Below are 27,421 nucleotides of genomic sequence, written 5' to 3' on the forward strand. Positions count from 1 at the left end.
GAGTACTACTACCCTCACTCAGTACATCATCACCATTACACTCACATGATACCCCTAGGGCGCGGGTACTGTAGGGGCATTACTACTACTTCAACCTAAAAAAGACTCCACAGCCCTGCAAGTTATAACTGTTTTTGTCTCATATATTTCTATAATTACCATTTCTAAACTTTCCCAAATTCTCATCATAGTAAATATGAAACAAGCTATGCATTTAATGAATTAATTACACAATATTATTTAACGTAATATATATTTTATTTTGAAGCTGGAGTTGCAGTCAGTACATTTCTACCAGCTCCATCCAAAACTGGTTCCAACTTCACAGCCCAACTCCACAGACCTGATATAATGTATGTACATAGTAGCTAAACTATTTATTGATATTTTATTTATAGTGTATATACATGTATGTATATATTTATATAGTTTTGAAAGGTGAGCTGGTCTCCCTGCCTGGAAGGGCCATCTCCTGGAGGATCGAGACTTTTCTTCACCTGGGACAAATATTCAGTTTGCTGCATTATTTCAGTATCTACGGTATATATCCTGGGCAAGTCAGAGTGGTGTGTTGGTGTTCCCATGGCGCAAAGCCCCTGTGCACATGCCCCACCTGCCACCCTTTTGAGTTTGTATCTGGCAGTATCTATTATCTTGTAGTACCAATTACCTGGCCTCCTCCAATGCCTGGCGAATGGCTTCTTCCATCATCAGGCCAGATGCAGCATACTCAGAAGGTATAGGGACGGAGATTAGGACCCCAGAGTCCAGTCTAAGCTCCAGAGAACTGGCTGTGAGAGAAGGCATGACACAATATACTGTAGATCAGGGGTGCACAACCTTTTCTAGTTGGGGTCCACATTGTCAGCCTGAACCAATTCAGGGCCGAAAATAAAACTGAAATACTATTTTTATGGCATATTGAGAATACAGTATATATAATAAATGTCTACTTACAGTTCCAGGATTCCCATCTAATGGGAGAATACATGAAAGATACATGTGAGCATCCACAAGACATAGACATACATGTCTGTTACTCAATGGTTGGGGGCCGCACAGAATGGTATCGAGGGCTGCATGTGGCCCCAGGCCGCAGGTTGTGCACCCCTGCTGTAGATGAACAGTGGGGATACACATATATAACTACACATTAGTTTCCTGTTATCAGAATTTATTTGTTGGGAATTAGATCCAACATGTCTGATTGTCATGTCTCATGCATCTTCTTAAAGCAATTGTACAGTATTAGAGAAACAGTGCTGCTTTATTCCAAAAACAGCACCACACCTGTCAATGGATTGTGTCTGGTATTGCAGCTCACTTAGGGACATGTTTTTCTAATCAAGCACAACCCCTGTAAATCACAGTCATAAATTTTACCATCTTACCGATAAGCTGTGCAGCCTCCTCCTCATTGCGGACATGATACGGAGCCTTGAAGCCACTGCTTGGAGTAAAGAAAGCTGGGAAGTCTCTGGAATCTCCAAACGTGGAAACACAGACCCCCTGGGTCTCCTATTATTACAGTAAAGGAGAAAAGATGTGGATGTGTGGCTTGAAAGGACCTAATCCAAGGTAGGTAGCAAGGAAGACTTCCCAAACCCAACCTCCATAGATCTATGATTTCTGTATCTTCTACTGTTACACTGACAAGCAAAAGGGTAACAATGTTTTGAACTTTTGACTTTCAGGCTCCATCTCTCACCATCCACTACAGCTTTGAACGTGAGACTACCATCATTTTATAGACAATCATCTTGGCTATCTCATACATAAATTGGACTTGCAACATTTTAGCATACGATGTCATGCAGTTACATGACAAGAATCTGCATAACTAATCATATGCTAAATAGTTGCAAGTCCAATTTATGTATGAGATAGCCAAGATGATTGTCTATAAAATGATGGTAGTCTCACGTTCAAAGCTGTAGTGGATGGTGAGAGATGGAGCCTGAAAGTCAAAAGTTCAAAACATTGTTACCCTTTTGCTAGTCAGTGTATGCCTGAAACATTTGAATACAAGTTGGAATAAATGGCTCTGTGTGTACTTATTAGGTTGTATCTGTGTTGTACACTACTGGGTCTAGAAGTTTAGCTAGCCACTAGGGGCAGAAAAGAACAATTTACATGTAAGCACCACCCTTAAGTTAAAGTGAATTCCTCCTTTAAAGCAAATTAGCATAAACTCTGCCTATTTTCAGGTCTGTTCCAAGAAAATGGGGAATTTTAAGAGGGCCTTGTTATGCATTAAATGAAAGAAATTTTCATGTTTCCAGTGCAGTTTATAGAAGAAGTGCTGAACATGCCTGCCCCACTGTGGGAATGCCCAAGCCCACCAGGACCACTCATTTATGGGTGGGCTTACATAAGTCCTAATCATTTTTGTACCAGGACAGCCTAAATTTGCCGGGACTGTCATCGAAAGTTAGGGACAGACCTTGCAAATTTAGGACTGTTGACAAGTGTTGTGTTTCCTACTCACTAGATACTCCAGGGTCCGACCAATGTCCAGGATGGATTTTACCCCAGCTGAAATAACAGCTACTGGTGTTCTCCCAAGTTCGGTCAGATCAGCACTGATATCCATAGCTGAAGCCAAAGAGGAAAAGATGGAGTTACTCTCTAAATGTCCATCAATTACAAGACATAAATAGTTCTACTACACTCTAAAAAGAATAGGCAATTTACTGTTTTCTCCATTGCGGTGTACTCCACCGATTCCTCCGGTTACAAAGATAGGGATCCCTGCATGATGCGCAGTCACCATTGTCCCAGACACAGTGCTGCCTCCAGAAAGGCCCTGGAAAAAGCAAGAATGAATGGCCGTTAGGTACTCATACAGGCAGGATTTCCGATTTGGCCTTATAGTCCGTATCCTTGCCCAGCATTGAACACATAGGTATATGGCAGGTAGTGGCAATCTTTTGAACAAGCAATCGACGATAGTGAACTTGCTATAATCATTCCCCTAACGGCACCAGTTGCATGCAGAATTCCAGGGAGGAAGATGCAATGGATATGCCATTAGATCATTTATTGAATGAAATACAGCCTTCGATAACTTAAATAAACCAAATATAACAATGGCAACTAGGTGGCAGCAATGTATAAGGCAACCAAACTGTTAACACATTATCAGAGCGATGGACCTAGTCCACCTTCTGGCTAGTTAGTAGCAGTGCAATGTCCCACTACGAGGCAGTGCTCCACTGCAAAGGGTTAAAAGTGTGTTTTTATATGTGATATCTGCATTTTGTGAATGTATGATGTCCAAGAAGTTAGGCTTAGATACCGTCACTATGTGGGGCTGTTTCCACTCTTCCCATAGGGAGCCATTAGAACTCATGTAGTGTAGAAGAGCCAGTGTCCAGAAAGTGATGAGGAGAGAGGCAACTGAGAACAGCCCTAGCTAGAGAGAAAGCTTAAAAAACAGCTTCTGAGAGAGGAAAAGAGAAAAATATACATTTGAGGAGCATACCAGTGTCAAGAGGAGGTGCATGCAAAAGCTCTGAAGATAAGTTGTTACTGTGGAAGTTGGTAAAAGATCCACATGCTCGCTGAGGACAATGTGGAATCAATTACCATAAGTACAGCAACTTGTGAGACCTGTAAGATCTGTGACATTGCAAAATTGTAGAAGGAGCATACCAGTGTCAAGAGGAGGTGTGTGCAAAAGCTCTATGGAGATAAGTTGTCTAAAAAGAGGCTTAGAGGCTCCACCGTAAACTTTCTAAGGACATATCAGTCTATGAATGTATATACAGGTGAAACTCAATTTTTTTTAATATCATGCAAAGTTCATTTATTTCAGTAATGCAACTTGGGCTACTTTCACACTCGCGTTTGATGCGGCTCCGTCTTGTATCTGCACAGACGGATCCGCACTGATAATGCAAACGCTTGTATCCGTTCATAACAGATCTGTTTGCATTATTCATTAAAAAAAAAGTCTAAGTCAAAACGGATCCGTCTTGACTTACATTGAAAGTCAATGGGGGACGGATCCGTTTTGAATTGCACCATATTGTGTCAGTGAAAAACGGATCCGTCCCCATTGACTTACATTGTAAGTCAGGACGGATCCGTTTGGCTCTGCATAGTCAGACGGTCACCAAAACACTGCAAGCTGCGTTTTAGTGAATGTCTAAAAAATGCAACGGAGACCAAACGCAGCCAAATTGATGCATTCTGAACGGATCCTTATCCATTCAGAATGCATTGGGGCTTAACTGATCCATTTTGGGCCGCTTGTGAGAGCCCTAAGACAGATCTCACAAGCAGAGCCAGAAATGCCAGTGTGAAAGTAGACTTAAAAGGTGAAACTAACATATGGAATAGACTCATTACATGCAAAGCGAGATATTTCAAGCCTTTATTTGTTATAATTTGGATGATTATGGCTTACAGCTTATGAAACCCCAAAGTCACAATTTTGAGGTCCCCTTTGCTCAGGGGATATGGATTAATTAGATGACTAGAGTGTGACACTTTGAGCCTAGAATATTGAACCATTTCACAAAATTCTAATTTTAAGCTGCATTAATGCAATTCCTTTTAATTTGCATTACTGAAATAAATGGACTTTTGAACAATATTCTAATTTTTCGAGTTTCACCTGTATAGCCCAAGTCTGGGCATATTTAAGAAGCACACTGTGGAATCTGGTACAAGATAAGCATGCACGCTGTGAGTATTACTGCGCCTCTCAGGGCCACAACCACCACTCCCATCTTCTGCACTGAAAATGCAGAGTGAAATGAGCCTCATAATAGCCATCTAAGCTGAGACAGTGTACCCTCTTATATAATGCTACTCACAGGGCGCTGGGCATAATTACCCCTAGTGCCAACTACAACATGCTCCCATTATCAGTACAAGCCACAGTCCCAATCAAAGCCTTCCTACTTCCCAGACTTATTACACGTAAGTCTGCTGTTGCTCAGATTTAATATACAGTGGATATAAAAAGTCTACACACCCCTGTTAAAATGTCAGGTTTCTGTAATGTAAAAAAAATGAGACAAAGGTAAATAATTTCAGAACTTTTTCCACCTTTAATGTGACCTATAAACTGTACAACTCAATTGAATATAAAAACTTAAATCTTTGAGGTGGAGGGAAGAAAATAAATAAATAAAAATTATGTGGTTGCATACTGTTTTCTCATGCTCAGATTTCTTCTGTTTTGTGGAAGTAACTCTTACACCTGTGTGTTGAAACATTTATTGTATTTGTTGGACTCCACTGTGTGCATCATATGTACAATGTAATGCACCGTCATTTTATGTACGTGTATTTTATTTGCTTTATTTTCTTCTTTTGAAAATCTTAATAAAAATGTATTGAACATAAATAATGTGGTTGCATAAGTGTGCACATCTTCTTATAATTGGGGATATAGCTGTGTTCAGAATTAAGCAATCACATTCAAAATCATGTTAAATAGGAGTCAGCATACACCTGCTATAATTTAAAGTGCCTCTGATTAACCCCCAAAAAAGTTCAGCTGCTCTAGCTGGTCTTTCCTGAAAGTTTCTTAGTCGCATCCCACAGCAAAAGCCATATTCCACAGAGAGCTTCCAAAGCATCAGAGGGATCTCATTGTTACAAGGTATCAGTCAGGAGAAGGGTACAAAAGAATTTCCAAGGCATTAGATATACCATGGAACACAGTGAAGACAGTCGTCATCAAGTGGAGAAAATATGGCACAACAGTGACATTACCAAGACTGGACGTCCCTCCAAAATTGCTGAAAAGACGAGAAGAAAACTGGTCTGGGAGGCTACCAAGAGGCCTACAGCAACATTAAAGGAGCTGCAGGAATATCTGGCAAGTACTGGCTGTGTGGTACATGTGACAATAATCTCCTGTATTCTTCATATGTCTGGGCTATAGGGTAGAGTGGCAAGTCGAAAGCCTTTTCTTACGAAGAAAAACATCCAAGCCAGGCTACATTTTGCAAAAACACATCTGAAGTCTCTCAAAAGCATGTGGGAAAAGGTGTTATGGTCTGATGAAACCAAGGTCGAACTTTTTGGCCATAATTCCAAAATATATGTTTGGCCCAAAAACAACACTGCACATCACCAGAAGAACACCATACCCACAGTGAAGCATGGTGGTGGCAGCATCATGCCAAGGGGCTGTTTTTCTTCAGCTGGAACTGGGGCCTTAGTAGCTAGAGGGAATTATGAACAGTTTCAAATACCAGTCAATATTGGCACAAAACCTTCAGGCTTCTGCTAGAAAGCTGAACATGAAGAGGAACTTCATCTTTCAGCATGACAACGACCCAAAGCATACATCCAAATCAACAAAGGAATGGCTTCACCAGAAGAAGATTAAAGTTTTGGAATGGCCTAGCCAGAGCCCAGATCTGAATCTGAATGAAAATCTGTGGGGTGATCTGAAGAGGGCTGTGCACAGGAGATGACCTCGCAATCTGACAGATTTGGAGTGTTTTTGCAAAGAAGAGTGGGCAAATCTTGCCAAGTCAAAATGTGCCATGCTGATAGACTCATACCCAAAAAGACTGAGTGCTGTAATAAAATCAAAAGGTGCTTCAACAAAGTATTAGTTTAAGGGTGTGCACACTTATGCAACCATATTATTTTATTTTTATATTTTTTCTTCCCTCTACCTAAAAGATTTTTGTTTTTCAATTGAGTTGTACAGTTTATAGGTCACATTAAAGGTGGAATTTTTTTACATCACAGAAACCTGACATTTTAACAGGGGTGTGTAGACTTTTTATATCCACTGTAACTTCTTCTGCATGTATCAGAGGTGGGCACAGGAAGAAGAACTCCCGGAAACAGTGATCTGTCATACAATGTGTACAGTACATGGCACTGATTTGCCATAGGTAAATTTGCCATTGATTTTTATTAAGATCTTCAGTCGACCTCAGTAGCTAAAAGTCAGGCTTTTCAGTGCAGAATCCGTGGCAAATACATGCAGTTGATTTTAAAATCTGCAGTGCATATTATTGCGCCGAATGTTTGTGGATACAGGCATGGAATCCATGTCTAATTTCTATCAGAATCTTGAACATGTGAACATGTTCTAACATATTGTGTCTGCCAAGGAAGATCAGCAGTACCTATGGTTTGCCATTCATCCCTCTATAGGCTGTACATCAGAATATACCTAGTGTACAAATACTATTAACAATATATTATAATATTATAAAAAAATATATATTATGTAATAGTTAAAGCGATCTTATACTAATGACAAACCTGGCTGAGCACATATGGCAGATCTCTCCTCGACACTTTCACACAGTCTTTGCTAGTCGCCAAGAACTTGATTTCTTCATCACAGAGGCCAATATGGACTTTACCCTTTATGATGCCCACTGTTGCTGGTACTGATCCATTGGCTCGAACTATTTCCTCCACTTCACTGGCCATGCTATCATTTATACATATGAATGTATAGGAGTGTCAGTAAAACCACTTAAACAGTATACAATCTTTTTAAATTCTACAACTACAGAATAACCCTGACAAATTAAAAATAAGCACACTTTTATTGTGTATACAGCTCCTATCCAGATCCATGGGTCTCCAAGGCTACAGACTACAAACAAAAAACCTTACTGCAGGGTCAGACTTCATAAGGCTTGTTTGTAGTCTGTAACTATGGAGACACTTAGGCCTGCATGTATACACCGAACAGTAGCATATATTTAATCAGGTCAATTTGCAAAGTTGCTTTACATTCTATTTTACATTCAGAAGAACAATAAAAATATGGTTGGAAAGGTGGATAGAGCTGTTAAGTCACTGACTCCCTTCAAAGGACACTCATCAACAAACTTACGCTCAGATTCTGGATGGACAATATCTTGTATCTATTAGAGCTTTATACACCACATCCAACCAACTTGTACATTTGTTTCATAGAGAAGAGATAACAAGGACACACTTCCTTACCTGATATTTTGTGGATAGGGCATCCCATGTGTAATAATGGTGCTCTCCAGAGCCACAATCGGCTGACCTTCCGCCAGCGCTTCTTTCACCCTTGGATGTATTCTGAATGCAGAGCCTAGTCAGAAAATGTTGCTTCATTCTAGTCTGTCAAGTCATTATAATATAATAATTCACAAACTCTGTTATATCTGTCTCTGATAAAGCTGAGTGGGGGGGCCCATAAATGGCAAATCACTCTCCTCCAGTGGCATAGCTATAGGGGGTGCAGAGGTAGCAGTTGCTACCGGGCCCAGGAGCCTAAGACCCTTGTGCCACATAAGAAGACACTGGTATTATAGAAAGTGCATGCTGGGAGGGCTCTGTTATAGATTTTGCACTGAGGACCAGAATGTTCAAGATAGTCCTCTGGCTGCAGGGAAGGGGTTAGGTCAAGAATTTGCTTGGGGGTTGCTGTTTTAATTTTTGCCTCAGGCAGCAGGTAGGCTATGTGCTTCCTTGCCCCTTAGGGAAGTGGGGCCCAACCTGAACTCTTGCACCAGCGCCCATGAGCATTTTGCTACACCCTGCCGTCCTCTGTAATGGAAACCATAATGGCTGTCACCCAGAATTCCCAGTACCATAAATAACATACAAAGAGAACTTACTTTTCTGTCTGTGGGTCACAGCACAACCCCCCGTCCGGACCATCGTGGTGGGCACTTTAGCAGAAAATCTTCTCAGGACAGAAACCAGCATAGTAGTTCATTTGATCTGATACAAAAACACTATTATACTTTACCGTAGCAGGCTACAACTCCTAGCATCCTATTCAGGAAACCTATTACCTCTGCTCTCTGTTCCAGGGGTATAGCTATAGGGGCAGAGGTAGCACCTACATCCAGACGTAGCCCTGGGGCCCAGGAGTTGTAATGCTGGATTGTTATGTGACTTCAACATGCCAATTTACTATGGAGCATGTCAGTAATGCATCTATTATGTATATGCTATTTAATTTTAACCACACTTAAAAGGGTTTTCTGAGAGTTTTTTTTACTGATGGTCTATGCTCTGGATAGGTCATCAGTATCTGATCAGTGGGTGTGTGACACCCGGAGCCCCCCGCCGATCAGCTGTTTGAGAAGGCAACGGTGCTCGCAGTAGTACCATGGCCTTCTTCCTGCTCACCAAGCACAGCGCTGTTCATTTTATAGTGGCTGTGCTTGGTATCGCAGCTCAGCCCCATTCACTTCAATAGGGCTAGCTGCTCCTAGGCTATGTGCAAAGCTAGAGAAGGTCCTACTTTGATCACTGAGCCAATAAGTCAGGGGCTGAAACAGGTGTACAATAGGGAGGGACCCATGGCATCACAATGGGCCTGGGCTATATATACATTCATATGTGGGGAAAAAACACATATCCCTACAGCTACAGCCTCTGAGATCTCAATTTGTAACCCCAACTTTTTGGCCTTAATTAATTGAACGTATATAATGTATAGACCCTCTGTAAAATAATTATGAACAAATGCAAACATTAACTGCAAAAATGAAGCAAACCTGCTGCTGTTTTTGAAGAAAACCTGCCAGATTGCTCGCTCTGTTAATTAAAAGTGATGGTATACTGGGACAGATGACAGTGACACCTAGTGGTCATAATAACATAAGTTAATAAATAAGTGCCCCAACTAGTGCCACTGGGCATCACGGTTGCTCAGTGGTTAGCATGGGTGCCTTGCAGGACTGGGATCCTGGGTTCAAATGTGACCAAGGACAACATCTGCATGGAGTTTCCATGTGTTTCTTCCAGGTTCTCCGGTTTCCTCCCACACTCCAAAGACATACTGATAGGGAACTTCGATTGTGAGCCCCATTGGGGACAGCTTGATGCTATAGCAGCACTAGTGAGTGAGTAAAATGGTTGACTTGTAAAGATAGTCCTATGTCCACATGCCCTCTAGAGCTCCCTCTTCTATGAGCTGGAGCAGGCAGTCAATACAAACAGCGTTTTTTGGTCCAAAGGATCTGGAATTATATGGCTGATCTATTTATTAGTATAGTCACCCAGAGATAACAGGTAATAGTGGGGGGAAGGGGAATAGCTCGATCAACGGGACCTCTGCCTATCTCAAGAACAATGTTAAGAAGACTGCGAAAGAGTCCCATAATAAACTACTACAGTGCCCCAATAATAGACTAACATAGCGCCCCAATAATAGGCTACCAAAATGCCCAAATAATAAAGACAAATATAGTGCCCCCATAATAAAGAGCTATAGTGTTATCATACTAGACAGCCATATTTACCCCCATAATAGCTAGCCAGATTCCCCTTAAAGGGAACCTGTCACCTCTGTAAGGGCAGCACAGTATAGTGACAGACCCACTGATTTCAGAGGGCTGTCACTTCTGGGCTAGTATTCAGTACTTTTACTGTACTGACAGGGCGAATGTTGCAGCGTGGCAGTGCTGCAAGGGAGATGAGTCCAATGAGACTCATGGCCCTGCCATCCCCCACCTCCTGACCATGACTGGCAGGTTTCTCTCCTGTTACACATAGGAAAGAAACCTGCCAGTCATAGGCAGGAACAATCCAAAAGAGCAAAAAAGGTCCAGCACTGGAAATGGTGAAAATTCAAAAATTCTTAATCCATAGAAAAAGTGATGATCAAAAACATAGTACAAACCTACGCATTTCGAGCGCGAATGGCTCTCCTACTCATGGTATAAGACCAAATCGCAATGCCACCTTGTATCTACCAAACAATCACGGTGTGTGGGAGGAGACCTTACCATTCAATCACAAGAACACTCAGTGATAACAAGTTTTGCATTGACAATATAAGTAGATACTTCAGAAAAAGAGCGACATACAGTATATGCAGAATTTACAGGTCCACTACTAATAAAAGTATGACTTTTTTAAGAATTAATCCTTTAGGTGAGAGTGAAGATCCAGAAAGCCTCTCGATTGAGTAGGCTTCTGGTCCAGTTACCTCCCCCTTTGGGTCTGCTAAGGCCTCTTTCACACTTGCGTTGTCCGGATCCGGCATGTACTCCACTTGCCGGAATTACACTCCGGATCCGGAAAAACGCAAGTGTACTGAAAGCATTTGAAGACGGAACCGTCTTCCAAATGCGTTCAGTGTTACTATGGCACCCAGGACGCTATTAAAGTCCTGGTTGCCATAGTAGTAGTGGGGAGCGGGGGAGCAGTATACTTACAGTCCGTGCGGCTCCCGGGGCGCTCCAGAGTGACGTCAGAGCGCCCCATGCGCATGGATGACGTGATCCATGTGATCACGTGATCCATGCGCTTGGGGCGCCCTGACGTCACTCTGGAGCGCCCGGGGAGCCGCACGGACGGTAAGTACACTGCTCCCCCGCTCCCCGCTACACTTACCATGGCTGCCAGGACTTTAGCGTCCCGGCAGGCATGGTAACCACTCTGAAAAAGCTAAATGTCGGATGCGGCAATGCGCCGAAACGACGTTTAGCTTAAGGCCGGATCCGGATTGATGCCTTTCAATGGGCATTAATTCCGGATCCGGCCTTGCGGCAAGTGTTCCGGATTTTTGGCCGGAGCAAAAAGCGCAGCATGCTGCGGTATTTTCTCCGGCCAAAAAACGTTCCGTACCGGAACTGAAGACATCCTGATGCATCCTGAACGGATTTCTCTCCATTCAGAATGCATTAGGATAATCCTGATCAGGATTCTTCCGGCATAGAGCCCCGACGACGGAACTCTATGCCGGAAGACAACAACGCAGGTGTGAAAGAGCCCTAACTCTTTCTAGTTCACCTTAAGGGATTCCATATTCCCTGAATATATCTGTGCAAAATGGTATGATGCTTCTGATTGTTTTTGAATTTTTGGTATTAGTGATACCTAATACATGTTCCACTATTCTTGTTCTCAATGGTCATGTGGTACATCCAACATATTGCACTAGATGGTGCTAAAGTGATTGCTAGTGGCACACCTCATTTGGTAACATAGCGACATCCATTTTGTAGTATCCTTTTTAGTATGGGATCTTGTTCTAAAATAGGTAGATATTTTTTATTTTATTGCAACAGGAGGCTCTCATTGTGCTTAACTTTCTTTTACTACTCCCATAGCAGCAAGAACCATTACAACAGGTGTATGAAAACTTTTTTCAAAAAGATAATCAATAATGTACATGAGGAATGTAAGTGACCAGTCAGAGTGCATCTCAGTACATATAAGGTGATGCGAGTATAGACCCTGCCTCTTTCTTGCTGCTCCCAACTAGAGAAAGGATACGTATAGATCTTTTTGATTATTGTGAATCTATTCTTATTTGTCATTTGTTGTTTTTTTATTTTATTCCCTCTCTGTGCCGCCGATATTCCTTAGTGGTGTCTCTCTTTATTACTTTTATCCTTTCCCTTTCCCCAGTCTCTTACCCTGCGTCCGACGGCATCTTCTTAAGCAGAGCGCCGTAGTCTCGGATATCGCGAGACTTCAAGCGCTCTTCAACTGTGAGGAGATTCGCGCGCGCTGCCGTGTCCCTCCGCAGTGCTCAGCTGATTAACCTCACAGAGCATAAGCATATCTCCCTACAGTTTTATTACATACATTTATATACATAATTTCTCTTCATTGTAAGTATAATCAAACTCTGCTTATGTATACATACACATATATATAAATTACCTAATACCATCAACAACTGATATAGGATATATATATATATATATATATATATATATGTTTATGTATGTGTATATTTACACACTATTGTCTTAATTTAAACTATTCCATTTTAATTTTCTTATATTATCTCCCTCTTACCCATACACACATATTTAGCAATATGAATACCTTAGAGGAACATCCTAACCCCCCGACCAGTCAACCCATCTCCGTTAGCTATGAGGTATTAACTACGGATTCCATCCAACAAATGGTGGATCAATCTGTATCTAGATCAGTATCTGTGGCTATACAATCAGCCATGGTGTCTATTCAGGACTCCATTACTAAGTCCTTTTCTTTAATGGTGAATCAGGGAACTCCTCAGATTTACCTTTCTACCCCATCAGATAACTTCCTCTCAGCGGAAGATTCTGTTACAGACCTAGCCAAGGGCTTAAAAAAATCAGTCAAATCTGTCAAGAAAAGAAAATTATGTGATGACCCTATTTTCCCCAATACCTCTAAATCCCATACCAAGGGGACAGGTTCAGACCCAAATAAAAACCTGCATAATTTAGGCGGTAAGAATAAACGTGGCGAAGAATCCCACAAAAGTCCCTCCGCCCGAGAGGAGACGGGCTATGACAGCCAGTAAGAAGGCTAAGAATATCTCTTACAAAGAAACATCTTCCTCTTCTCCATCCACTGAGCCTGACTCTGAGTCGGAAGACGAATTACCATTTTATTCCAATGAAGACTCCTCAGATGATAATGACAATTCAACCTCAGTTATCCAACCCTTGGACTCCCTGGTCCTGGACAGTCAGGGTATCCCCTTTTTTCGCCCTGACCAAATAAAACATCCCATATCTGGAGAGTGGGTTCCCCATCCTCAAATATCAAAATATTTAACTCTATGGGTCAACAAATCCTTAGACAGATCCTCCAGGAACAAATTAAAAGCGGAATGTCTGAGACTTACCCTACCTCAGAAAGCATCCGAAACTCCTGAGCTAGACCCTATTATCACCAAATACCTAAATAAAACAGGAATAAATCCCAAAAGAGGCCTGGATAGATCATTCAAACTATGCCATGATAAACTCCTAGACCTACTAGGGCCTCTCACAAAAATATTGGACTTATCCGAACAGGAGGCTGCTGCTACAAATCAACCTATAGACACATCAGTCCTCCGCGGCTGGGCCCAAAGAGCCATATGTTACTTTGGGAATATCAACTCTGCTCTCAGTGCGGAAAGAAGATGTAGTGTCTTAATGAAATTAGACCCACAACTCACCCACCTGGCTAACTCAGAGCCAGGTCCATCTGCTGAGGGTCTTCTCTTCGGAGACACCCTAATCAAAGAGATAGGAAAATTTGTTGGAGTATTTACCTTTCTTGACAAAGCCTAAACTTCTCTGAAAAAAGTAGGTCAGCCAAATTTTTTTGGCAGGGCTGGGGAAGGCAGAGGCCACTTTCCCAGCCAAGCTTCACACTTCAGACAATTTCAGCAGGCCTCCTACCACACGGACAGACCTACTACCTTTACATCATCTACCATACCTGCACCATTCATCCCTACCAGAGGACATCCATGGATAGCTTGAGGCCTTCAAGGTTTCCCTAGATCTAGACCATCGTCAGGTAAGTCTTTCTACCCTAAACTATCCCCACATACCTCTAGGGGGAAGACTGAATTTTTTTTTCAAAACTTGGGCTTCACTAACTTCAGACTCATGGGTCCTAAATACTATCTTAGGTTATCAGATAGATTTCCTATCCCCTCCTTCACAAATTCACACCCATCAACCAATACTCTTCTCTACTCTAGACCAGAACCTTATAGAATCAGAGATAAAAGACCTCTTGTTCAAAGGAGCCATAATCCAAGTTCCCCCCTATCTCCGGGTTTTATCAGCAACATCTTTCTAATAAAAAAGAAAGATGGGGGTCACAGACCAGTCATTAATTCAAGAACCCTCAACGATTTTGTCACTTACCATCACTTCAAGATGGAGGGAATCCATCTTCTCAGAGACCTGTTACTTCCCCAAGATTGGCTCATAAAGATAGACCTCAAGGACGCCTACCTTACTGTACCTATACACCCTTGCCATCAACCTTACCTACAATTCTTCTGGAACAACCAAAAATGGCAATTTACTTGTCTTCCTTTTGGCCTATCATCTACCCCTTGGTGCTTCACCAAACTAATGAAACCAGTAGTTTCATCCCTAAGATCCCGAGGTGTATGTCTAATCATCTATTTGGATGACATCCTAATCATGGCACAATCCCTTCCACTAATCCGACTTCACCTACAATGGACTTTATCCCTTCTGTCCAATCTTGGTTTTCTAATAAACTCCAAAAAATCCATCCTTTTTCCATCCAAGGAAATAGAATTCCTAGGTTTCAATATCAACACCGTTTCAGCTCTCCTGAGTCTTCCTACCAGGAAACTCTCCCTGATTCAGAAAGAAATCCGATCAGTTTTAAACAAACATCTGGTATCACTACGCACTATCGCGCAGATTGTGGGGCTGTTATCGGCTTCCATACAAGCCATCTTTCCCGCCCCATTACACTACAAAGCCCTCCAACACTTAAAGGCACAACATTTACTGGAAGGCCTACAATATTCAAACAAAATCCTCCTCTCTCCAGAAGCCAAAGAAGAACTTCTTTGGTGGCTCCAACACATCCAAGTCTGGAATGGAAAAATAATATTCAATTCCTTACCAGATCTGGTCCTAGAATCAGACGCCAGTCAATCAGGCTGGGGCGCTCGTTGCGGCCCTTATTCCACAGGAGGAAAATGGTCAGAAACAGAACCTCTCTTACACATCAACTGTTTGAAGCTTCTAGCAGGTTCTTTTGCCCTGAAAAGTTTTGCAAAAGACGGATCACACTGCTGCATCCTACTCCGTATGGACAATATCGCAGCAGTATAATACATCAACCGTCTAGGGGGCATGACTTCCAAAATTTTAAACGATATTGCCAAGGAATTTGGGCATTTCTGCTTGGACAGGGATATCACCCTGAGAGCAGAATACCTTCCGGGTTTGATCAATTCAGTTGCCGATTGGAATTCCCGATACCTATCGGATTCCAGCGACTGGCAATAGGATCCTCTCATCTTCGGACAAATCAACAACTTATGGGGCCCCCTCCACATGGATCTATTCGCATCACGATTGAACAGCCAATTATACATTGTAACGGATCTCAGCCCATCACACCCATCTTCTTCAGCTGGTGTCCAGATCCAGAGGCTTTGGCTCTGCATTCTCTTCGCCAAATCTGGCCACAGAAACGCCTTTATGCTTTTCCCCCCTTCGCTTAATTCCCTCCTTTCTCCTTCAAACAATTTCCCAGAGATCAACATTAGTGATCATGACTCCTTGGTGGCCGTCTCAAACATGGTTCCCCACACTACTCAGTCTGGCCATAGATATCCCGAGAATTCTATCACTTTCCCAGGATCTTCTCCGAGATCCTTCAGGACATTTTCACGCTCTGATCTTGTCGGGAATCCTATCATTAGTAGCTTGGTTGATCTCAGGCAATCAGAATACGATCAAGGCCTTTCACAATCTACTCTTGACATCCTATCTGACACATGGGCCCCAGGTACCAGAAAGGCTTTTAGATCAGCCTGGAAAATTTGGCTTCATCGGTGCTCTCAATGGGATTTGGATCCCGTTCATGCATCTATCACCCATATCTTAAACTTCCTATCGGCATCCTTTGAAATTGGGAAAGCCTATCGAACCATAAACCTTTACCGTTCCGCAATATCAGTGGAACATGCCCCCGTTAACTCCATCCCTGTTGGTAAACATCCAATGATCTGCAGACTTATGAAGGGCATACGTTTTAGGAAACCTCGTGAACCTAGATACCACTCCACATGGGATGTTACTCTCCTCCTAAACCTCTTCTCGTCTTGGGAAGACAATGAACTTTTACCCCTAAAACTAATTTCCTTTTAACTTACAGCTCTTCTATGTCTCATCTCCATTAAGAGAGTGTCAGATGTCAGAGCCTTAGACATCACTCACAAATCCTTTCCCCCTAATGGAGTAACCTTCCCTATTGTTAGACGAACCAAAACCAACCTACACACAGTCTTCTACCAAGCTTTCCCTTCTCATGATAAACTATGTGTTGTCCGCTGTCTAAAGACATATGAACTTATGACCCAACCTCTACGCATCCCTCAATCATCTCAACTTCTTATCTCCTTCCTTAAACCACATCTCCCAGTATCTTCCGCTACACTATCCAGATGGGTTAAACTTACCATGCAAATGGCCGGGATTAACACATCAACCTTTGGTGCCCATTCAGTCCGAGGAGCTACATCCACCAAAGCCTTCCAAAAAGGAGGCTCCCTCTCTGATATTCTAAAGGCTGCAGACTGGTCTTCAGAGTCCACTTTCAAAACGCTTTTATTTCAAACCTGACTCTCATATCTCTATGTTGTTTTTCCATACTATTTAGCTTTAAACTTGCACAATGAGAGCCTCCTGTTGCAATAAAATTTAAAATTTTCCTAGCTATTGTAACGGAAAATATAGATTTCATTGAAGACAGGAGGCGAATATTGTCCCTCCCTATTAACCCAACCCTGACTATATATATTTATTTCCACAGCATACTAGAATACGTTGGATACCTCATCATTTCATCTATCCACAGAAGTTCCTGTTATTCCAGTCTTTTATCACCCAGTTCGACGTTTATTTCATCGCTACCATATTCCGATTACTCTAAGACGGTTCCACTGCTTCTCTGGTCGTCATCAAGAAAGAGGTGGGGTCTATACTCGCATCACCTTATATGTACTGAGATGCACTCTGATTGGTCACCTACATTCCTCATTTACATTATTGATTATCTATTTGAAAAAAGTTTTCATACACCTGTTGTAATGGGAGTAATAATCGCTTGCCTGGCGCATGTGCTGAATTTAATTTAATAACTTGACCCACCCTCTCCACCCAATCAGATTTCAGCCATTGACCTCCCTTGGATGTGGTATCCCTTTCTTAGGCTCCCTCTCCGGCATGGAACCCTGATTCCCCGTTACCCGTGATCACCATGGTAGGCACATAAAAGAATATCGAAAGTTGACAGGGAAGATATCCAAATGGATTGTGGACATCACGGGGATGTGCGATCAGGCAGAAGTTATCTAGAGTCAACGAAGCGGCAGCAGGGCCTCTCCTGTCTAATGTTTCCTAATCCAAAATACCCCAGTGACATTCCCTGTAATTTTTTATTACTCATTCCAATAAAAGGGCATCTTAGGAGTCCTGTATTGTTATTTATCGTCACTACCTCCCCGAGTCGGGAGTGGGTAATTTCAGCGCGCCTGCTGCCTTCCTTGGATGCTTCTGCTTCAATAACTTGTCCCACATCTCCACCCAATCAGATTTCAGCCATTGACCTCCCTTGGATGTGGTATCCCTTTCTCAGGCTCCCTCTCCGGCATGGAACCCTGATTCCCCGTTACCCGTGATCACCATGGTAGGCGCATAAAAGAACATCGAAAGTTGATAGAAAAAATATCCAATTGGATCTCACGGGGACGTGCGACATAGTGGAGCAGTATGTGTGCACACGCCTACACGAACTGACTGATGGGTCTGCCCCCTTCAACTTCTGGGTCTCCAAATTGGGCACATGGCCTAAGCTTGCCCTTTACGCCTTGGAGGTGCTGGCCTGCCCTGCAGCCAGTGTATTATCTGAATGTGTGTTTAGCACAGCACGAGGGTGTTATCACAGACAAGCGCAGCCACCTGTCCACAGCCAATGTGGACAAGCTCACGTTCATAAAAATGAACCAGGCAGGGATCCCACAGGACTTGTCCGTACCTTGTGCAGAATAGACATGTATACCGGCCTCACCCAGCCATTGTTGTACTCCAGCGCACTTTCTCTTTTTTAAAATTTTTATATTTCCCAATGTATTGGGGTCTACCCAAATTTAAACAAAAAAAAATTATAATAAAATAAAAAACAAAACCAGTGTTGGCTACCTCCTCCTCCTCCACCGCCGCCTCAACCTCCTACTCCATATGGACCTACTCCTCCTAGATCAAGATTATTATTTTTAATTTTTACGTATTTTATGTCATTTCCCTATTCACATTTGTTTGCAGAGCACTTGCCATGCTCTTAACCACATTTTGCTGCCTTTTGCAGCCCTCTAGCCCTTTCCATGACTTTTTTAGAGCCATTTTAGTGCTCCAAAGTTTAGGTCCCCATTGACTTCAATGGGGTTCGGGTTCTGGGTCAAGTTCGGGTCAAGTTCAGGTCCCGAACTCGAACTTTTTTGCGAAGTTCTGCAGAACCTGTCGAACCTGAACTTCCAGGTGTCCGCTCAACTCTACGTGCTACATCTTTGGATATAATTATGGGACCTGTATTACTACACGCGATGTTCATTGTGTATGTTCCCATTTTGATGGTCTGCCAAATGACTGTATGAGCTATGTTGTACAATTTCATGTTTTTCCCTTTTCTTCCTTTCTGTATTATTGAAAATTTGCACACTATGTGCTAATAAAAATCTACAGTATAAAAAAAAAGAAGTGCCCCCTTTATGTGGAAAGGGAATTGAGCCCTAAGAGTAGCGCTAATCCTAGTAGTGATGCCGCAACAAAACCATCCCATTTCGGATGCTTTTTGTGGTGCGGTTTTCAGCTACGTCTGCTGCCTGTGGCCGTACCCTTAAAACGGATATACACTGCCCGATAATCGGGCAGATTATTGGGAACCAACATTCCGGCAAACGCTCATTCCCAACAATCTGCTAAATGTGCCACAAATCATCCGATGAATGAGTGAAACGCTCGTTCATAGGGAGATCCTGTCGTCCGTGCAATCACCACCGATCATGGCTTCTGGGCAGCAGATCGTGCTGTCTAAACAGCGATCCGCTGCTCAGAAACTATGATTCTGTATGAGGACGGAGGATCGCTATTGTGACTGCTCATACTTATACTGTGAAGTAGATCGCTGCATGTAAATGCATGGTGTCCTTCACTGAACGAGCAGCCGACTGTAGGGAAGGAACGCTTCCTTTCCGACAATTGGCTCTACATTGGAGCATCTAAACCCACCTTAAGGCTACATTCACACGACCGCAAAACACGGATCCGCAAAAAATACAGATGACGTCCGTTTGGTATCCATATTGAATATGTTTTTTTGTGGATCTATTGTAACAATGCCTGTGCTTGTCCTCAAAACGGACATGATCTATCTTTTTTGCGGGGCTACGGAACAGACATGCGGATAGCACACGGTGTGCTGTCCGCATATTTTGCAAACCCATTGAAATTAATGAGTCCGCATTCAATCTAAAAAATAAAAAAAAACGGAAACAAAAATACGCTCGTGTGCATGAGGCCTAAGAGAAATCCAGAGCCCTTCTGCCAGCCACAGGCCCATATCTGCTGGTGAATCAACCTGGGACCTCATAGGTTTCTGAAATGCCCCTATCCCCCAGAAGTGACAATGACATCATCGTTAGTGCCATTGACAGTAACATTGTGTGGTCTGCTAATCCTCAAAGTTGATTGGTGAAATTGTTAAAGAAGTGGTAAAACCAATGCTTGATTTGACAATAGAGACCAGTCAAATTCAGCTTATCACCCAAAGGGTCTACTATGGAGGAAGGTTTGCTTTCAGTAAAGCGTATGAAATACATACAAAATACATTACATGTATATTCAAAGAGTAAAGACTCTTCTACTTAGCAGAAAGTTCCTAAAAAAAAAGTGTAGCAGGTAAGCATGACATTGAATGAATACAATGTGGCAGATTTAACACAGGGGACTGATTTGGTGCCATTCTTACCTTCAGACACCCACGCTACTTTTACATGCAGCCCAAGAAGGAGGTGGAGGGAGAGTCACTGTGACACTGTCCTGTATTCCAATACTCTCCAGCTTATCATTAACCAATAGACCAGCCGGTGAAGGGAGGGGGTGGACCAGGGCACCATGTTTGCTTCCTAACAAGGACACAGGGGGAGAAGGGAGGGGGGGTAAATGCTGCGAGGCCTGTAAGGGACCACAAACCATTGTAGAAAAATAACATTAAATAACTTTATGCTTGGACTGAGCTAAACGTCTTTAAGTTCTGGTTGTAGCAAATGATCTTAGTGATAATCGGTTGATTTCAGAGACAGTTGCTATTTTTTAAACTACAAGTCCCAGCATGCCCTGACTGCCAAAGGTTGTCAAGCCATGCTGGAATTGTAGCTTCTTAACCACTAGAGAGCCTCAGATTGGGATCCTATATCCTTTCAGATCTTGATGGTGAAGTACTTATACCAGCAAAACTCATGCTACCACATTGATCAAATCATCCAACTCTTTCACGTGAACTGAAAAGAATCAATGAAAGCAGATGCGGCTTACGAGTCTTGATCTTGTCCATGGTCTCTTCATGATGTCCAGATCACGTCACTACATCTGACATGTGGCCATCAAAATCCGCAATCCACACTGATGAGACACTGATGGGAACTTAAAGGGGTTGTCCGGGTTCAGAGCTGAACCCCGACATACCCAGAATTTCACCCAGGCAGGCCCTATGATATCGGCGTCGGAGCAGGGCAAGGGTTTTTGTGTTTATAACACACTGCTAGGCGGAGGCCTTTTACAGGCTAGGGCAGCGCTAACGCCCGCTCATCAGTGCCAGTGACGTCACCGCGCTCACTGCTAGGCGGAATAATCTGCCTAGCTTACTCTATGGAGAGCCCGGTACGTCACCGGAACTCCATAAAATGCCTTTTTCCCAGCGCGATTCAGCACAGGGCAAAGGAGAGCATTGGAGCATGAAATTGTGGTGTAATTTTGAGGGCGAAATTGTGGGTATGTCCAGGTTCAGAACCTGGAAACCCCTTTAATAATGGAGGAGGACACACATTAAGGGTACAACCACACAGTCAGTTTTGCATGTCAACACCGGGAGTGAATTAAAAAAAGAGAAGTCGTATCCAGAGGCAGATTGGCCAAGGACTCTACAGGGAGATTTTCCAGTGCGCTGATGCCCAGTGGGCCACCCAAGCCCTCCTCACAACTGCTGGCCAGGTACATAATAAATAATGCTGAGATCCTCAGGTACCTATGCACCTAGCCAGCCCTCCTGAATTCAACAGTATCACTACCGTACTATGGTATTGCTGGCCCCAACTACTTCTGTTGTCCCTGCCTACTGGTGGCTTGTGTTGCCCTCCTATTCATTTGGACTTGCCCATAACATGGGGCCACTTGTATTTTTTCCAGGGCCAATTTAAGTTCCTAGTCCGTCCGTCCCGTCCCCGCGTCCCCCCCGGGTTGTATCTATCCTATATACTCTCTCTCTCTTTTTATGATCCACTCCTGATTTTGGCTTCTAAAACTGCATGTAGAAACTTGACCATGTGTCAGATTTGACAGGAAGAATAGCGCTGCATGTAGTTCCATTTTTCCAATGTAGACGACGACAAGACAATAGGGTCTATTGGCTCCATTGGTATACACAAGTAAAGAGTCACTAAGGGGGCTTCATACTTTATGGCGCCACTAAAAGAGAATAATACAGCATGAAGAGCTAGCAAGAGGGCACAATGCTGTGTGTACAGATATAAGGGAGCATAATACAGCATAAAGAGGCACTAAGGGAGAATCATGTCATGCTGTGTGAGGGGCACTAGGGCGCATCATGTTGTGTGGGAGGGACTGAGGGAGCATAATGCAGCATTAGGAGGCACTTAAAGAGCATCATCCTGTGTGGGGGACACTTAGGGGACATAAGGCTAAGGGAGAACTGAGGAGGCATCATACTCTATAGTGGGCACTAAGGGGGCATCATGCTGTGTGGGGGCACTAAGGAGGCATCATGCTGCATTAGGGTCCTGTTCTTGGGACCCACACCTATCAAATATTTATGGAATACCCCTTTAACTATGTTGTCACTTTGTCTGCTATACTTTATATTCCTGTCCTTTCAATATGTTTTCTTAAATGTTCATATTAATCTGGATTAATGAGACTATCGTCATGTATTATATTACTGTAAACATTTGGGCTCGTAATACGTCTACTTTGATATATTACAAAAAATTTTAAATACTGAAAACAACGACTTATTTTTTCCCAGGTCAGATCATAAAAACAATTCGTCTTTCAAAATCAACCACACAAAACTAAATGACTTAATTACTTTGAATTCCTTTTGATTTTATCAAAATGGCAAAAAAAATATCGAGAGCTGGTAGCCAGAGGTTCTGACCTCTAAATTCCCAGACAGATTCCCTGGTTACCAATAATAAGTTGTTCTTCGGCTGTTCTCATCTTACCCTAGAAGAAACTCAGTGACCCATCTGTTGATAGGAGGCATCTGTCTATAGCTCCATTCATATTGGTTATTGGTTCATGAACAACACAGATATTTAGAGGGGTTGTCCACTATACCAATTGATCATATACAGTACAGACCAAAAGTTTGGACACACCTTCTCATTTAAAGAGTTTTCTTTATTTTCATGACTATGAAAATTGTAGATTTACACTGAAGGCATCAAAACTATGAATTAACACATGTGGAATTATATACATAACAAACAAGTGTGAAACAACAGAAAATATGTCATATTCTAGGTTCTTCAAAGTAGCCACCTTTTGCTTTGATTACTGCTTTGCACACTCTTGGCATTCTCTTGATGAGCTTCAAGAGGTAGTCCCCTGAAATGGTTTTCACTTCACAAGTGTGCCCTGTCAGGTTTAATAAGTGGGATTTCTTGCCTTATAAATGGGGTTGGGACCATCAGTTGCGTTGAGGAGAAGTCAGGTGGATACACAGCTGATAGTCCTACTGAATAGACTGTTAGAATTGGTATTATGGCAAGAAAAAAGCAGCTAAGCCCTCTTTCACACTTGCGTTGTCCGGATCCGTTGTGTACTCCATTTGCCGGAAGTGCCCGCCGGATCGTTAAAACACCGCAAGTGAACTGAAAGCATTTGAAGACGGATCCGTCTTCAAAATGCGTTCAGTGTTACTATGGCAGCCAGGACGCTATTAAAGTCCTGGTTGCCATAGTAGTAGTAGGGAGCAGGAGAGCAGTATACTTACAGTCCGTGCGGCTCCCGGGGCGCTCCAGAATGACGTCAGAGCGCCCCATGCGCATGGATGACGTGATCCATGCGATCACGTCACCCATGCGCGTGGGGCGCCCTGACGTCACTCTGAAGCGCCCCGGGAGCCGCACGGACTGTAAGTATACTGCTCCCCCGCTCCCCACTACACTTTACCATGGCAAACTTTAGCGTCTCGGCAGCCATGGTAACCATTCAGAAAAAGCTAAACGTCGGATCCGGTAATGCGCCGAAACGACATTTAGCTTAAGGCTGGATCCGGATTAATGCCTTTCAATGGGCATTAATTCCGGATCCGGCCTTGCGGCAAGTGTTCCGGATTTTTGGCCGGAGCAAAAAGTGCAGCATGCTGCGGTATTTTCTCCGGCCAAAAAACGTTCCGGTCCGGAACTGAAGACATCCTGATGCATCCTGAACGGATTTCTCTCCATTTAGAATGCATGGGGATAATCCTGATCAGGATTCTTCCGGCATAGAGCCCCGACGACGGAACTCTATGCCGGAACAAAACAACACAAGTGTGAAAGAGCCCTAAGTAAAGAAAAACGAGTGGCCATCATTACTTTAAGAAATGAAGGTCAGTCAGTCAGCCGAAAAATTGGGAAAACTTTGAAAGTAAGGGCTATTTGACCATGAAGGAGAGTGATGGGGTTCTGCGCCAGATGACCTGGCCTCCACAGTCACCGGACCTGAACCCAATCGAGATGGTTTGGGGTGAGCTGGACCGCAGAGTGAAGGCAAAAGGGCCAACAAGTGCTAAGCATCTCTGGGAACTCATTCAAGACTGTTGGAAGACCATTTCAGGGGACTACCTCTTGAAGCTCATCAAGAGAATGCCAAGAGTGTGCAAAGCAGTAATCAAAGCAAAAGGTGGCTACTTTGAAGAACCTAGAATATGACATATTTTCAGTTGTTTCACACTTGTTTGTTATGTACTGTATATAATTCCACATGTGTTAATTCATAGTTTTGATGCCTTCATAGTCATGAAAATAAAGAAAACTCTTTGAATGAGAAGGTGTGTCCAAACTTTTGGTCTGTACTGTATCTGCAGGATTGGTGACAAATATCTGCCCATTTAGGGTCCAACTTCTGGGATGCCCACCCACAAGAATAGGGGACATGAATGGACCGATGGTCAAGCATGCTGCTTTCAACAGTATGGGACAGTCAAAGAGAAGTTCGGTGCAGTACTTGGCTATCTCCAACAATCCCATATAGATGAATGAAGCAGCAGAGCAGTTGTTCCATTCACACGGCCAATTCCCCTGTCCATGTGATGCTACAGTGGTTAGACCTCAACCGATCAGATACTTATAACTCATACTGTGGTTAGGTGATACATTGTTATAGTGGGACTGCCCCTTTAACCAGGCAGAGCAATAGAAAAGGGTATCAGAGTGGGATGTAACAAATCATAACTGTGCTAACAGGCTGAGTTGATAGCGAAGATGAGTTCTTATGTCACCCTACACTTCAGCCTTCTCCAGTATGATTATGATGATGCCAAATTTATATTAAGCGTGTGATGGCTAATATATTCAATTCCTCTCCAGTGAAAATCAGAGAGCAAGTATGCTCAGTTAATGATGGAAGAAGGGGGACAGGTAACATGCACTGAAGTCCATGTTATCCTTCCTCTGGGGTTATGAAAGAGGAGGATTTTTCTGTCCACCGTGCAAGCTGTCAGCTCTTCCACTCCCCCCCCCCCCCCTCCTACTCCAGGCTGGCTGAGATCACAGCCAGCTGAAGAGGGGAGGGATGGTTTCACTCCCGACCCAATTTCTGAAGGAAATATCTCACAAGCTACCTGCCAGAGAAACTTATTGTGCTCAGACCCAACTATATATCTATGTTGTGTCTGCTTCTCCTACTACAGTGATTTTTACAGACCATGGTTGTGAAACCACTGTGCCAATGGATCAGTTTGATGTTGGGCTAGACCTGAGAGCTTTTATCCTGGCAGTCCCCTGTATTTCACCCTTTGACCCTCATACAGGGATCTGGTCCTTGATGCAGTGGGGCCACCAGGCCTCCATCTCTTGGAATAGTCCCAATGTAGTTGGCAGCTGACACAAGGTCAGAATCACCAGTGCAAGGCACTAAAACCACAAGCAAGATCATAGACAGAACCAGACTGAGGACAAACAGGCAAAGAACTTGCAAAATCCATGACTTTAGAAAACAGTTCAGACATAGCATAAACGTGAGCATAAACACAGCAAGACAGAATAGACACAGAACTCCATGGAACAGTTCAGATATAGCAGGTCCAGATTCAGAAATGGGGCAAAGCAGAACAGACTCAAGAACATGGCAAACAGAACTAGGACATAATGCAGACATTCTCAGGCAAAATCCATGACACAGAAACATGACCACCAGAACTAGGACAGAATTCAGACATTGTCAGGCAAAATCCATGACAAGGAACATGACAACCAGAACTAGGACAGAATTCAGACATTCTCAGGCCATGTATATTCTTCCACGGTATCAAAATCAAATAGGTCCCTGCTCAGTAACAGGGAGAAATTAGATAACCCCATCTATCCTGCCATTACCTCCAACATGTTTGGTATGCAGGACATTCGGACAGAGTGGATAGAGGTGATATGAAATTGCTAGGGTGAATACCTGAAAAGATATTTTAATACAAAGATTTTGAGGCAGACTTGGTTTCCAGCAAGTGGTCGTAAAAACTGTCATAAAAGGTCATTACCATACTCCCTGGCCTCCTCTGACATCACAGGGGGGGGGGGGGGGGGAGATACTGACCCTGTTTAACAAATGCATGGAGAAAAGCAAACGGTCATTTCTTTGGGGATTACTAGCTTGATGGACTGACCAATATTTCTGCTTCCCCAGGCAACCGTACTTAAAGGGTTTCTGTCACCAGCAGGCGCGGTGAGGGAAAGACGCTCGCAGGCTGCCAGCTTCCTCACCGCGCCTGTGCCGAATGCTGAACGGCGCGAGATTTCACCAGAGCCTTCTTGTGTTCTAACAATTCCATGACCTTAGAAGAAGCGTTGCCTAGATTGACTTATTAACCCTGTGAATGCTAGCAGCTGTAGAGAGTACGTAGGTGTTATTTTATGCAAAGGTGTCTCGTCAGCCTGACGAGCTGTGGCAGCTAAGATTCATTGGTTTCAGATGATGGAGTGCTGACAGAGGGAGGTCCAGCGTGACCCTGCAGACTCCCCTCCTGAATCGAATCTAAGTCCATGATCCTGACATCAGGCAAAATCCATGACACAGGAACATGACCACAAGAACTAGGACTGAATTCAGACCAAGAACAGGCAAACAAACAGATAAGGAACAGGCCAGGTGGACAGACAGATAAGGAACAGGCCAGGTGGACAGACAGATAAGGAACAGGCCAGGCGGACAAACAGATCAGAAGCTCCTTCACAGAATCCAGACAAAGACAAAACATGCAAAAAGCCAGCAGAATCAATGTTGCACAACCAGGGACATGACACTCAATTTAGGAAATCCATAGGAAGGTAACAACTCAGGATATATAAACTCGAAAGTCAGATGCAGATGCATCGACCGGGATACGCAGGGGAAAACATGTGAGGCTCACGGTGGGCCGATGGGGGTAGTAGTTGTTTGTACTCACGGTTAGCAGATGCCTCCCTGGGCCGGCGTGCAGTGATGAGGAA

At 43.3% G+C, this 27,421-nt stretch overlaps 1 protein-coding gene across 2 annotated transcripts in view; it reads right to left on the bottom strand.

Annotated features, from left to right (window-relative positions):
• Positions 1–27,421, bottom strand: part of LOC121005934 (pseudouridine-metabolizing bifunctional protein C1861.05-like) — a 107,857-nt gene extending 80,436 nt beyond the window's left edge. Inside the window, exons 1-8 of one of the 2 annotated variants that reach the window (XM_040438790.1) lie at positions 27,379–27,421; positions 8,592–8,697; positions 7,948–8,062; positions 7,249–7,423; positions 2,695–2,806; positions 2,489–2,595; positions 1,392–1,518; positions 671–791 (exon numbers count right to left, since the gene is read on the bottom strand). In XM_040438790.1, coding sequence (XP_040294724.1) covers positions 671–791; positions 1,392–1,518; positions 2,489–2,595; positions 2,695–2,806; positions 7,249–7,423; positions 7,948–8,062; positions 8,592–8,682 — 848 coding nt within the window. In that variant the 5' untranslated portion in view covers positions 8,683–8,697; positions 27,379–27,421. Of the gene's footprint in view, positions 1–670; positions 792–1,391; positions 1,519–2,488; positions 2,596–2,694; positions 2,807–7,248; positions 7,424–7,947; positions 8,063–8,591; positions 8,698–20,463; positions 20,526–27,378 lie in introns of those variants that run through there. The other variant, XM_040438784.1, reaches the window with a different exon arrangement.

This window comes from Bufo bufo, chromosome 1 (assembly GCF_905171765.1).
Source record: "Bufo bufo chromosome 1, aBufBuf1.1, whole genome shotgun sequence".
NCBI classification, from domain to species: domain Eukaryota; kingdom Metazoa; phylum Chordata; class Amphibia; order Anura; family Bufonidae; genus Bufo; species Bufo bufo.